This window comes from Priapulus caudatus, unplaced genomic scaffold (genome assembly GCF_000485595.1).
Source record: "Priapulus caudatus unplaced genomic scaffold, Priapulus_caudatus-5.0.1 Scaffold287, whole genome shotgun sequence".
Taxonomy (NCBI): Eukaryota; Metazoa; Priapulida; class Priapulimorpha; order Priapulimorphida; family Priapulidae; genus Priapulus; species Priapulus caudatus.
In genome coordinates this window covers 149,662-161,003 of record NW_014577348.1, presented here as the reverse complement: position 1 = coordinate 161,003, position 11,342 = coordinate 149,662, and the positions used below count along the sequence as shown (strand labels likewise).

At 43.8% G+C, this 11,342-nt stretch overlaps 1 protein-coding gene across 2 annotated transcripts in view; it reads right to left on the bottom strand.

Annotated features, from left to right (window-relative positions):
• Nucleotides 1-11,342, bottom strand: part of LOC106808573 — a 23,965-nt gene that overhangs the window by 6,601 nt on the left and 6,022 nt on the right. For both annotated transcript variants that reach the window (XM_014811336.1, XM_014811335.1), the window contains exon 2: nucleotides 793-868. In XM_014811336.1, coding sequence (XP_014666822.1) covers nucleotides 793-851 — 59 coding nt within the window. In that variant the 5' untranslated portion in view covers nucleotides 852-868. The remainder of the gene's footprint in view (nucleotides 1-792; nucleotides 869-11,342) is intronic.

Here is an 11,342-nt window from a genome sequence, read left to right as displayed (position 1 = left end):
AAAAAATAAAAAATATAAAACATAAACACAAAAGAATAAAACTGAAAACTACTGCCAAACCTTTCAAGTCAAAAATTGAGCTAATAACTAATGTTTTATAAGCTATATTTCGATTATTACACTTACTATAAAAGTGTCGCTGAGTTATAGTCGCAGGGCCTCTCTGAAGTGATACGCTGCAGGACGGGTTTACATAAGGCATTTTAACTTGGTCGTATATCGCTATGACGAAATACGAGTCGGCTATTCGTGATCTACCTGTATCTTTTCGAACATGAGCGCGGTTGATTGCGCAATCGTTGTAACACCTCTAACTCCAGCTGCGCCACCTGCTGACAAAGCTAGCGGCTAACCCCATTGGGCACATCTGCATTGTGCCATTGACACTACTATAAACAGCTCTCCAAGCATTTAACTGGGGCATGTTCACAGGGGGCAGGTTGATCGTATGGATTCCTATCAATAAAAACTGTATGTACGTATCTACAACAGTACACTATGTATTGTTCACCACTTTGTGCGACACTGTGCTGTGGTTCACTGATGAATACTTTCACCTCTAGTGCCCGTACCAGTAAACTTTGAGGACATTGCTGAAAATGTTGTTATTTTGAAGAAATACTTTGTTATTTTGAAGAAATATTTTGAAGAACATGTTTTTTAGTAAATCACTTTTATATAAATGAGTGTATAATGTATTAATGCACTGAGCAACATAATAAAACAGCATTTGAAGGGATTGTGCTAGGCATTACTCTAGACTACATTTGCCATCACCACCAATCTGCTAACCTGTATCGCCACCAGTGTTTGACACGTGACCGCCAGCTTGTGTCTTGACCAACCTTCATAAGGAATTTTTCCCCACCTGTGGAATAAAACAAAAATATTACTATCCTACTAACTACTAACCATCAGTGAACTAGACAAAGGGTTGGTGCAATGTTCATTATTACTGAATGGTTGAATTATATCAGTCCTTTCCATAAAACCACTTTGTCAATACTGTGCAGGAACTGAGCATCCTGCAAGCTGAAAAGATTTAGAGAAGAATTCTTAGTGCACATGCCTAAAATTTAGGAATAAATAAATAAAATCAATCAATAAAATAAATAAATATAATAATAATATCATTAACATCATAACAATAATAATATAATCAATAAATAAAACATATTTAGGCTAAATATATTGTGTAAAAATATTTATTGATGGCAGTTCATGTTCCATTGTAGGTACTAGATATGCGCAAGCAGGAAAGATTTCTGGGGGTGCATACACCCAAGTACATTTTTAATTCAGAGAGCAGTTGGAGTTCTAGTGCAGCTAAATTAGACCTCAAACTGGCATCCTTAAATTAACAATATTTCAGAAGCGTATACTGACGCTCTTCAAAATCTTTACTGGTTGTACATCATAGAATTGTGGCGCTGACCATAAAGTGCCTTTATGCAAAGGACTGATACGATTCAACGATTCAGTAATAATAAAAAATGCACTAAGTCTTGGCTCCTTATTGCCCATTGCCAAAGTTTACTGCTTAGAAGTAATTAAACTCACACTCATACAGTTAGTGTAGAGTAGCAGTGTGGGTACATGTGAAGGGCAGACAAGAGATGAGTTAGGGCCCAGTAAGCCACAGTGTTTCATTCAAAGGAGCCTTAACCCTTAAATTATGCCATCAAATATAAAATGTGACCAAATATAGTTAATAATTTTAAGCTTCTGCATTTATATTCGCCCACACGTGTACTGACAGGCACACACATTGTTGGGGCTTATACTCAAGTTTATCTCAGTCTGCATGAAAAACTTCCACCCTCATTGGCCCAGCAAGCCTGTGAAATGTGTAATTCACTGACCCACACTAGGTTTTACAGGCCCGAATCAATGATCATCATATTATGAAAAGAGAAACAGAACTCTTTGGTGTATTCTTAGAGATTTATTTTTTCATGAAATTGAACAAAAAATTATCCACTTTCCTCTCCCCCATCTCATTACCTCCGCCCAACAGAGTTGGAGGAGGTTATGTTTTCGCTCTCGTGTGTTAGTGTGTTTGTGTGTTCGTGTGTTAGTGTGTTCGCGCGATCGATATTAGCACGTCGAGGCGTATGGCGTATGTCGTTGGCGGTCGATCAATATCACCCAGCGAGCCAGCGAGTCAGCAAGCCAGCGAGCCCAGCTCGTAACACATACATGTTACATGGGAGCTTGTACATGTCAGTACGCTGGCGTATATCATGGGTTATTCGTGTGTTCGTGAGTCGTATGGTGTATGGCCTATGTCGTTGGCGGAGGTATGCACTCCGTGAGTGCACCCTGTCTAGTTGTCACTGCCATCGTACTCATCATCATCACGCTCATTCATAATCAGAAAGCTCATTTCGAACAGTAACTTAGCCAACACGTTCAAGGCCACGTTGAAAACCAGAACCGGAAACCGGAAGTTGCGAACAAGAACCGGAGTTGTTCCGACCTATAGCGGCGACAAACACGCATGGTGTTGACTAGTTACTTCCCCTACTTAAGATCGGGAATATGATGCCCTATCGGTAAATATCGGTAAATTTTCATACAAAATATCAGGAATTTCGGTAAATTCTCAGACTGATCATCACATAAAGAAGCTGAAATATGATTAATAGACCATTTACTCCATTTTTTTCCACTGGCCCATCGGGCTTGTTCATTTACCAGTTTCATTGGCCCCCACGGAAAATTTACTGGCCTCAGATACCAGGCCAGTGGTTAATTTTGCAGACTGTTATCTGTAAAAAAGATAACTTTTGGATGCAAATTATATTTAAAACTAGAAAGGGCAGTTGTCGCCAACTACATGTATCCCCCCGTGTTCTCCCCAAGATGTGTAAGTATACGAAGTTTGGTTGCGCTAGGTCAATTAGGGGCCGAGTTATAGAGCGGAAGGGAAATACGATAAAGGTCAAGGTCAAGGTCAATGTCAAATAAAGGTTGCAGTGACCTGGTTTCGGTACGCGACACACCTTCTCCCTAAGATGCGTAAGTATACCAAGTTTGGTCGCGCTAGGTCAATTAATGGCCGAATTATAGAGTGGAAGGGAAATATAATCAAAGTCAAGGTAAAGGTCAAATAAAGGTCGTAGTGACCTGGTTTTGGTACGCGACACACCTTCTCCCCAAGATGTGTAAGTATACCAAGTTTGGTAGCGATAGGTCAATTAGGGGCCGAGTTATAGAGCGGAAAGTAAATATGATTAAGGTCAAGGTAAAGGTCAAATGAAGGTAAAAGGGAAATATGATCAAGGTCAAAGTAAAGGTCAAATAAAGGTTGCAGTGACCTGGTTTTGGTATGCTGCTCACCTTCTACCCAAGATGTGTAAGTATACCAAGTTTGGTAGCGCTAGGTCAATTAGGGACCGAGTTAGAGAGCGGAAGGAAAATATGATCAAGGTAAAAGTCAAATAAAGGTCGCAGCAACCTGGTTTTGGTACGCTGCTTACCTTCTCCCCAAGATGTGTAAGTATACCAAGTTTGGTAGCGCTAGGTCAATTAGGGACCGAGTTAGAGAGCGGAAGGAAAATATGATCAAGGTCAAGGTAAAGGCAAGATAAAGGTCGGCAGCCGACGCTGGTTTTGGCTACTCTGGGCACACCTTCTCCCGCAAGATGCTGTAAGTATACCCAAGTTTGGTCACACGTAGGTCAATCGTAGGGCGATTATAATGAGCGGAATGGGAAATTCTCGTGCGGCGCGACCGAGCTGCGGCGGCGGCGGCGGCGGCCGGTCGGCTTGGGCGAGACATGAAACCATAGTATCCCCGCCGACTTCGTCGCGGGGGATACAAAAAACGTTAAATTGTATTTGCTATTACTTATTTTTCCCTGATGAGGTTCGCACCCATCACTCATGGTTGCTATTTCCATGAGCTTACAACTTAGCGGCGTGCCACCAGAACTTGGATCCAGCCAGGATCCCAATTTATCAAAGTTTCCGGTTCCGGCCGGAGCCCGTCAGGACAGTCGCCGAACCGGGAACATTTATCCTAATTTCATTTCTGCTACAAGCATCATCAAGATCAAAAGATCAGTCACTGAATGTAGTTGAGCGTCAATAGAGTCTGAGCTGACAATATACAGTCCTCGCCAAAAGACAAAATCCTTTACTGGACATTCGCTTCCCAAGTAGAAAATAGATTTTTTACCCAGACGAATGATATGTTACTGGAGCAAAAAATAATTGAAATCATTAAAACAATTCACTATCTCTGTTGCTTTTCCTTTGTGGACATATCTAACATATATATGCTTTCCTGCTCATCACCAGCTATGTCTGTTGACCCGTCCATGATAAAGCTGAAAAATCTAGCATCGTTTATTTTTTCATCCATTTCGTGACGCGTACAATCAGCAATGCATTGCTTGCCAGCTTTGTCATTAATGTAGGTTTCACCCATTTCTAGGCCTTTGGCCTTGTCCAGTTGTGTGATCCAGGTATAATCAGTGATAGTAATATAAACTTCCCATGATAGTTCACACACACACGTCGCATGTCATCATTTTCTTATCTTTTATCATATAACAGCCAATCTCTTCCTATCGCTTTCCCACACCATAGATTAATTTGGTACACGCGTATATAAGATAGCCATAGGCAGGGATATTAAAGTTAGGAATAGTGTGTGGTACTAACGTACCCGTAGCCTCTGCGTAATTAGTTGATGTAATGTTACCTGACACACGGTCTGGTAAAGTCAAATTTCTTGTCGGACCCGTGCAAAAATCACCGGTTTTGTCCGAGGGTCCGACGCTTTTGGCGAGGACTGAATATAGTGTTAACAACTTCACACTATTCTGCCCAGAAAACGTTTGACACTTGAACATCGGCTAACTAACTGAACTGAACCTAACTGATGTTAGGTGATTCACGAGATTTTCTTTCAAAATAAAATACTCTTAGAGTTAGAGCCACTGGAATGGCATCTGTTTGTTAGTCGAAAATAATCGACTAAAACCAGAGATACTGCAACATGCAGGTTTTGTCACACAATTCGCTCACGAATAAGATGCCAGAATTATGCACTGTAAGCAGATGATTCATACACCTAACAACCATCCTGCAATTAGAACATTGTAGCATTGAGAACAATGAGAACAATGTAGAATGTGAACATGTAGACAATGTGAACATGTATATAATGGGAACATGAGACATGAGAACATGAGAACATATGTGAACATGTGGCATAATGAGAACATGAGACATAATGAGAACATGTAGAACAATGAGCATTGTCCTACTCGCCCGAGTGATGTGCCTGCTAATAATATTTCGTTCAGGCCGAGTGAGTTTGCGCAATACTGGGCTAGTTATAACTGTGAAGTTTATTCCCAGCTTAAGTTCCGGTTAATTTTTTTCAAGTTCCGGCTGGTTCTGGTTCCGGCCGGAACTTAAAAAGTTGGATCCGGTCCACCCCTACTTGCAACGACTACTGGCTGAAATTGAAATCACATTGCTAAACGTGATTTTCAAGTTGCGATTTTCAGTCAGATAGTATGAGCGTGTGTGCTACACAGTGTCAGTGATACATATATGCCTTACTTGTATTTCATGTTACCTACCCCTACCTCCTTTTGTTGTGCAGTTTACTGTGCCTTAAGGGCCGGACACACCAGGAGATTTTCACCGGCGACTCAGTCGGGCGACTCAATCGCCGGTGAAAATCGCCTAATGTGTCCAGTCAGTCTCCGCCGATTTGCAGTGCCGATTTAGTCGCCCGATTCGATCGCAACGATCAAAACGTTTTGATATTATCGGGCGATTATTTCAGTCGCACGACTACAATCGCCTAGTGTGTCCGGGTCGGCGAATGAGTCGCCCGATTGTACAATTCATCAGCCAATCAAACGGTGCCATTTTCAATCATGTGACTATCAATCTAGGTGGCGCGAGTGTTTTAGTGTCGCAGCGGGAGAAAAATCGCCGATGAATCGCGCTGATATTCGCCTAGTGTGTCCACTCAGTCGCCCGACTCAGTCGCGCGACTCACTCGCCTGGAAATCGCCTAGTGTGTCCGGCCCTTTATTGTTAGTGATAATACAATCTCTTTCATGTGGGAAAGATTTTGACCCTTCAAGACCTTAAATAGCCATTTCCTCCCACATTTGGTTCTCGTATTCTCCGTAGCCAATGACTCACAAAGCTTCATTCATTTACCTACAAGTGGCAGAGTTACGTAAGTCATTAGCTTACACACTTACTATGTACAGCTATTAAAGTTATAGTATAACAGCATGGAATCCCTAACTGTGAGTGTATGAGGAGTCATGGGTGTCTGATGAAGCTACCTTTCTACTGCACAGCGTTGGAGTTGGGGAAATGTGGCAAAGTAGACACTTTAGACTAGATCCCTTCATCACCGACAGATTTTCGGCATACTCAGCCTTCTCATCTCTCGTTTGTCAATAAAGTGCCTAAAGGCTAGATATTACCATTTATGCAGTGAATGATGGCCACTACGGATCAAGGATAAGTTGGGACCCAGCACAGACACTTGAAACGTTTCGATAAAACAAGTGCCGCAGAGCGACAGCGTTCAACTGACGTGTACTGTAGCCGAGTATTCTTCTGATAAACTCACTGGCAACCGAATCAAGTGCTCCCTCCCGCCACCGTGTTTGCGCTCAGAGCATATATATCTAGGATACTACTAATACAGATCTAAAATATATGATAGCTAGGCTCTGCTATACCGGTAGTACAGTAATAAAGATAAAGCTGTGCAACTTTAATGACTTCGCTATATTAATATGTTATCATGGATATGTGTCGAGCGTGAGCGTAGTGGTGGTGGTGGGGGGAGGGGGCGGGTGGAGGGGGCTCTAATAGCAAAAGCAGTTACCGCGAGATGGCGTGTGTAAATTTCATCAATAATCACAGATGGCATCGCCCTTCGTGCGTGATAACCTCACTCCATTGAGTTGCTAAAACCCTACCGGCTAAAATCCAAGTGTATTCAGGCAGGCGAGAATTACAGTGCGTGAGTTAATACATCTGCATTGCAGGTTGCCAGGCAAAAATTATGATTAGAATAGTGCCAGTTCACCCACATGCATGCATGCGTAATGGGCTGCCCCCGTGTTTTTGCCTACCCACGCGAGCATTCAGGGTGCTATTACAGTGTGCTAATACAGGGTGCTACTCAGGGTGCTAATACAGACTGCTTTAGAAAATAATATGATTTAAGGAGCGTAAACCTTGTTCAACAAACATTTGCCTCTGCAATTGAACTGTGCAGCTGTAGCCTCCAATCCACAATAGCAAAAGCAGTTCAGTTTGTATTATCATAATTATCTGTTCTTGTGTCAACAAGTTATCAGCACTGGCATGTGCTGCCACCTATGGAGGTTGGGGGGAACTAAATAAACATGGCTGGGTTCTGTTAACTCAAGGCGGCTCTCTGCTTTCTTTCTCGTTCTCGCTCTCTCTCTCTCTCTCGATCCTCCTCTCTCTCTCTCGCTCTGTCTCTCTTTCTCTCATTTTCTCGTTCTCGCGCGCGCGCTCTCTCTCTCTCTCGTCTGCTCCTCTCTCTCTCTTTCCTACGCACGCACACGTGTACGCACGCACGTATGTACGCACGCACTACTCTCTAAAAGCACGCACTATACTATGCTTTTACTCGACTCCATCTCCCATCTCGTCTTTCACACGCAACTCTTTCTTTTTCCTCGAATATATTTTATGTATTTCATGTAGTAAAATACAAGTTTCCTTTACTTTTCATTTGGTAATTGTCTTTCAACATTACACACACATGCACGCACGCACGCACCATAGCGGATCCGCACACACACACGCACGACGCACGCACGCAGCACACACACACACACACACCAAACACACACACGACACACCGACACACACACACCACACACACACACACCGACTACACACACATAATATATATATATATATATATATATATATATATATAATATATATATTGTATATATAATTATGTCACGTAAGTAATTTTTTTGCTATCATTAGTCGTGGCATTTGCCGAGTGTCAATGGCGTGATCATAACGCAAAGAATGAGCATGCGATGATGGGTGTCTTCGTTTTGCCCATGTTTCCACTTCGCCATTTCCATTCGATTCGCCATTTCCCATTTCGGCCAGTTTCCCCATATTCGCACATTTTCGCACTTCGCCATTTCCCCATTTCGGCATTTCCCTCAGCATTTGTCTTCCCATTTCGCCATTATTTCCCACTCTCGCCAGTTGTCCATTTCGGGCCAATATTTCTATGATGTTGCTTCCACCCCCTGCACTTAAATTGATCCTTCCATTCTTAAAAAGAGTCATTTTAGGGTTAGGGTTAGGGTTAGGGTTAGGTGCTAGGTTAGGGTTTTAGGTTAGGGCTAGGGTTTAGGGTTAGGGTTAGGTTGGGTTAGGGTGGCTGTACATGAATCCATATGTTTGATAATGTACGATTTCGCCTTCTGTGTCTTCAAATAAATCAGTTGACTCCATATCTAAAGATTCGTTGTCCAATTTATGTCATTACAGAGGCCCTACTTTTAGACCACTCGAAACAAGGGGTGGTCCGGGGCAGATAGTACGAAATGGCGGAATGGGAAACTGGCGATAACGGGAAAAACTGGCGAAATGGGAAACTGGCGATGAGTGGGAAGCTGGCGAAATGGGAAAATGGCGAAGTGGAATATAGGCAAATTTGGGAAATGGGCGAACTGGAATGCGATATGGGAAATTTTAATGGGCTGACAGATGGGAAATGCCGAAGGGGAAAATGGGGAAACGGAATAAACCCTGATGATGAGCAAACACCAGTGGCGTAGACAGGTCCTCAGTTTTTTTGGGGGGGTGGGGGGATAATTTCGCTGTTACTTTCATCGCAGTGTATGCTTATATGAAGAGTGTTTGGCTCGGAAGTAGCGCACACCGGCGAGCGCTTTGGCGCAAAAGCCCTTAATTATTTAATGGGTGCATGGGGTCCAGGGGCCGTAACATTCAAGTTGGCCGTTTTTGGGGGAATTGAAAAAAATTGATATGATGTAAGTGGCAATTTTTGTGAATCTAGGGTAATTTTTTTCTGTTGGATGGCCCCAAAGGTTTAATATACGCACGCCCCTCGACACACAAACACAGTGGCCGGATCAGACGACAAAAATTCTAGGGGGTGGCGAGATCATGGGAGCTCAAGGGCAGCGAATGGCGCCCGAGTGGGGGGGGGTTGGAAAGGGTGTCCCCCTCCACCTGTGGAATCGTAAAAAGTTGTCAATCTATACAAAAAGCAATCCAGCTTATTAGGAACACATCACCTAACTATAATCACTCCCCGACCGCCAATACCCGACAGCAATTTTTCCTGCTTTCCAGCCACACACACCACGACACACACACAAACAACACCTCAAGCCAGGCACACCCGGAAGGCGTGTCCCCTTCCTGTGTTGAGGTGGGGGGTTTCGGGTGGTACACACAGAGACGGGATTTTCGATTGAAGATAACACCCTCCTTCGAATGAGCGCGACATTTCTTGCAAAAAAAAACTATTAAAACACGCCGCCAGTATTCTTGCAGTATATCCTGCACCTAACTACTATTCCATGCTTGACATGATCTCATGCTCCCCCGCAACGTATAATATCCTCGCCCACTGTGACCCCCCATATTCCTTCCAGTCCAGCCTCATTCCTGGGGGCAGTATACCCTCTCAGAGACAGGTCAACTAATTAAGCGGCCACCCGGCAACACACAGCCTCCCGGCCACCGCACAAATACACACTCTCATACAACACAATACATCACTGGGTTGAGCTTGAGTATTTTTTGACCCTTTGGGGACAACCGCGACCAAAAAAGCTAGATAATTTGACTTATATTACCAATCTGTGCTGATGTACATGTCTCGACTAGGAGTGCTAGGGTTACTAGTGCAGACTTCTAGTGCTACCGGCTCCCTAGGCTAAAATACGCTTTGCCGCTAAAAATTCTAGGCGAGCCGCCCGTGCTCACGGCACCCTGCAGACACGAGCGCCCACCAGTTTAACGTTTTGCGCGTTTGAGGCTGTTGTGTGTTGTCATCATCATGCCCTCCATCTCCCCGGCAAATCGCATTTCGCCATATTTCGCATAGAAAGAAAACGTGTAAAACGTAGAACGTACGAAGCAAAGTAGCCTAGCATCAGAGAACTGCGTGTAGGATGTTTACGGCATCTTGCGGTAAGCGCGTAAGAATAAGACCGCGTCCGGGCCAACTGCGATGCAGTGGCCTCTTCCCACAGCTGCAGGATAGATACACTGCCGACTGAGTTGCTAGCACTATTTCTTAAGTGGGGCGGAGCGCTGCTGGGGAAATCCAGCGCAATGGCAAATCAGACGGGCGGCGCGAACGTCGGCCGTCTTACAGACACATTTAGAAAATTTCTAGATTTGCATGTTTGTTGTGACAAATTGTAGATCGTTTAGGGCTGAATCGCCAAAATGGTATAAAGACAATGTTCGAGGAGATATGATATGGCAATATCCCAAAAATTCATGATAAATTATCGTGACTTAGTTTAGTAAGCCAGCGTACATGATTTGAAAGTAGTAATGGCGCGCACTTAGCTATTCGCTTCACTATTTTTTCAATTTCTCCATAAATAGATGGTTGATTTTTATCATCTTTGCAGCTTTATAAATTACAGACGCCCGTATTCACAATAGGACAGGAGGTAACGGGGTCGCTGTAGGAAACTGTATAGTAAAAAACGTAAGAAATTGCTTGACGGAAATCAGCGCGTTGTGGGCAAGTGTCAGAAGTTGAGCCCAGGCGAGAGCGCGCGCGATCTGGTCCTGGAGTTTGGCGTGCGGTTTGTTATCGTCGCTTTATCTTAGATGGGGTTGCGCAGAGGTCTTTACTGGTGTTGTTTTGGACGCAGCGGTTATATTTATCAGCGACACAGCGAAGAACTGTACCCGACTGAAGGTGTTGCGGGCGGCCACAAGATGGCTACTATCGTAGCCTGTTTGTGAACACGGCTTCATCGATTGATGTAGCGAGCGCAAGTTTTAAAGTTATCAAGTCTGGCAAGATGAGGCTTCCTAACGCCAGGGTGAGACGTCGCAGGCTAGCCCAAGACGTGGAGCTATCCGAGCCTACTAGGATATTGTGTTAAAATGTAGATAAGAAAACGACATATCGCGCGTGAGCACACATCAACAAACCTCCATCCTGCCATTAAATGAACCGCGCTCAAAGTAGATTTTGTCTATGGTAAGTCTTAATAAGCTTCTATTAGTTGCAACCGGCACGACGTGTGACCGTGTAACCGATGTGCTATTCTGTCGTGCGT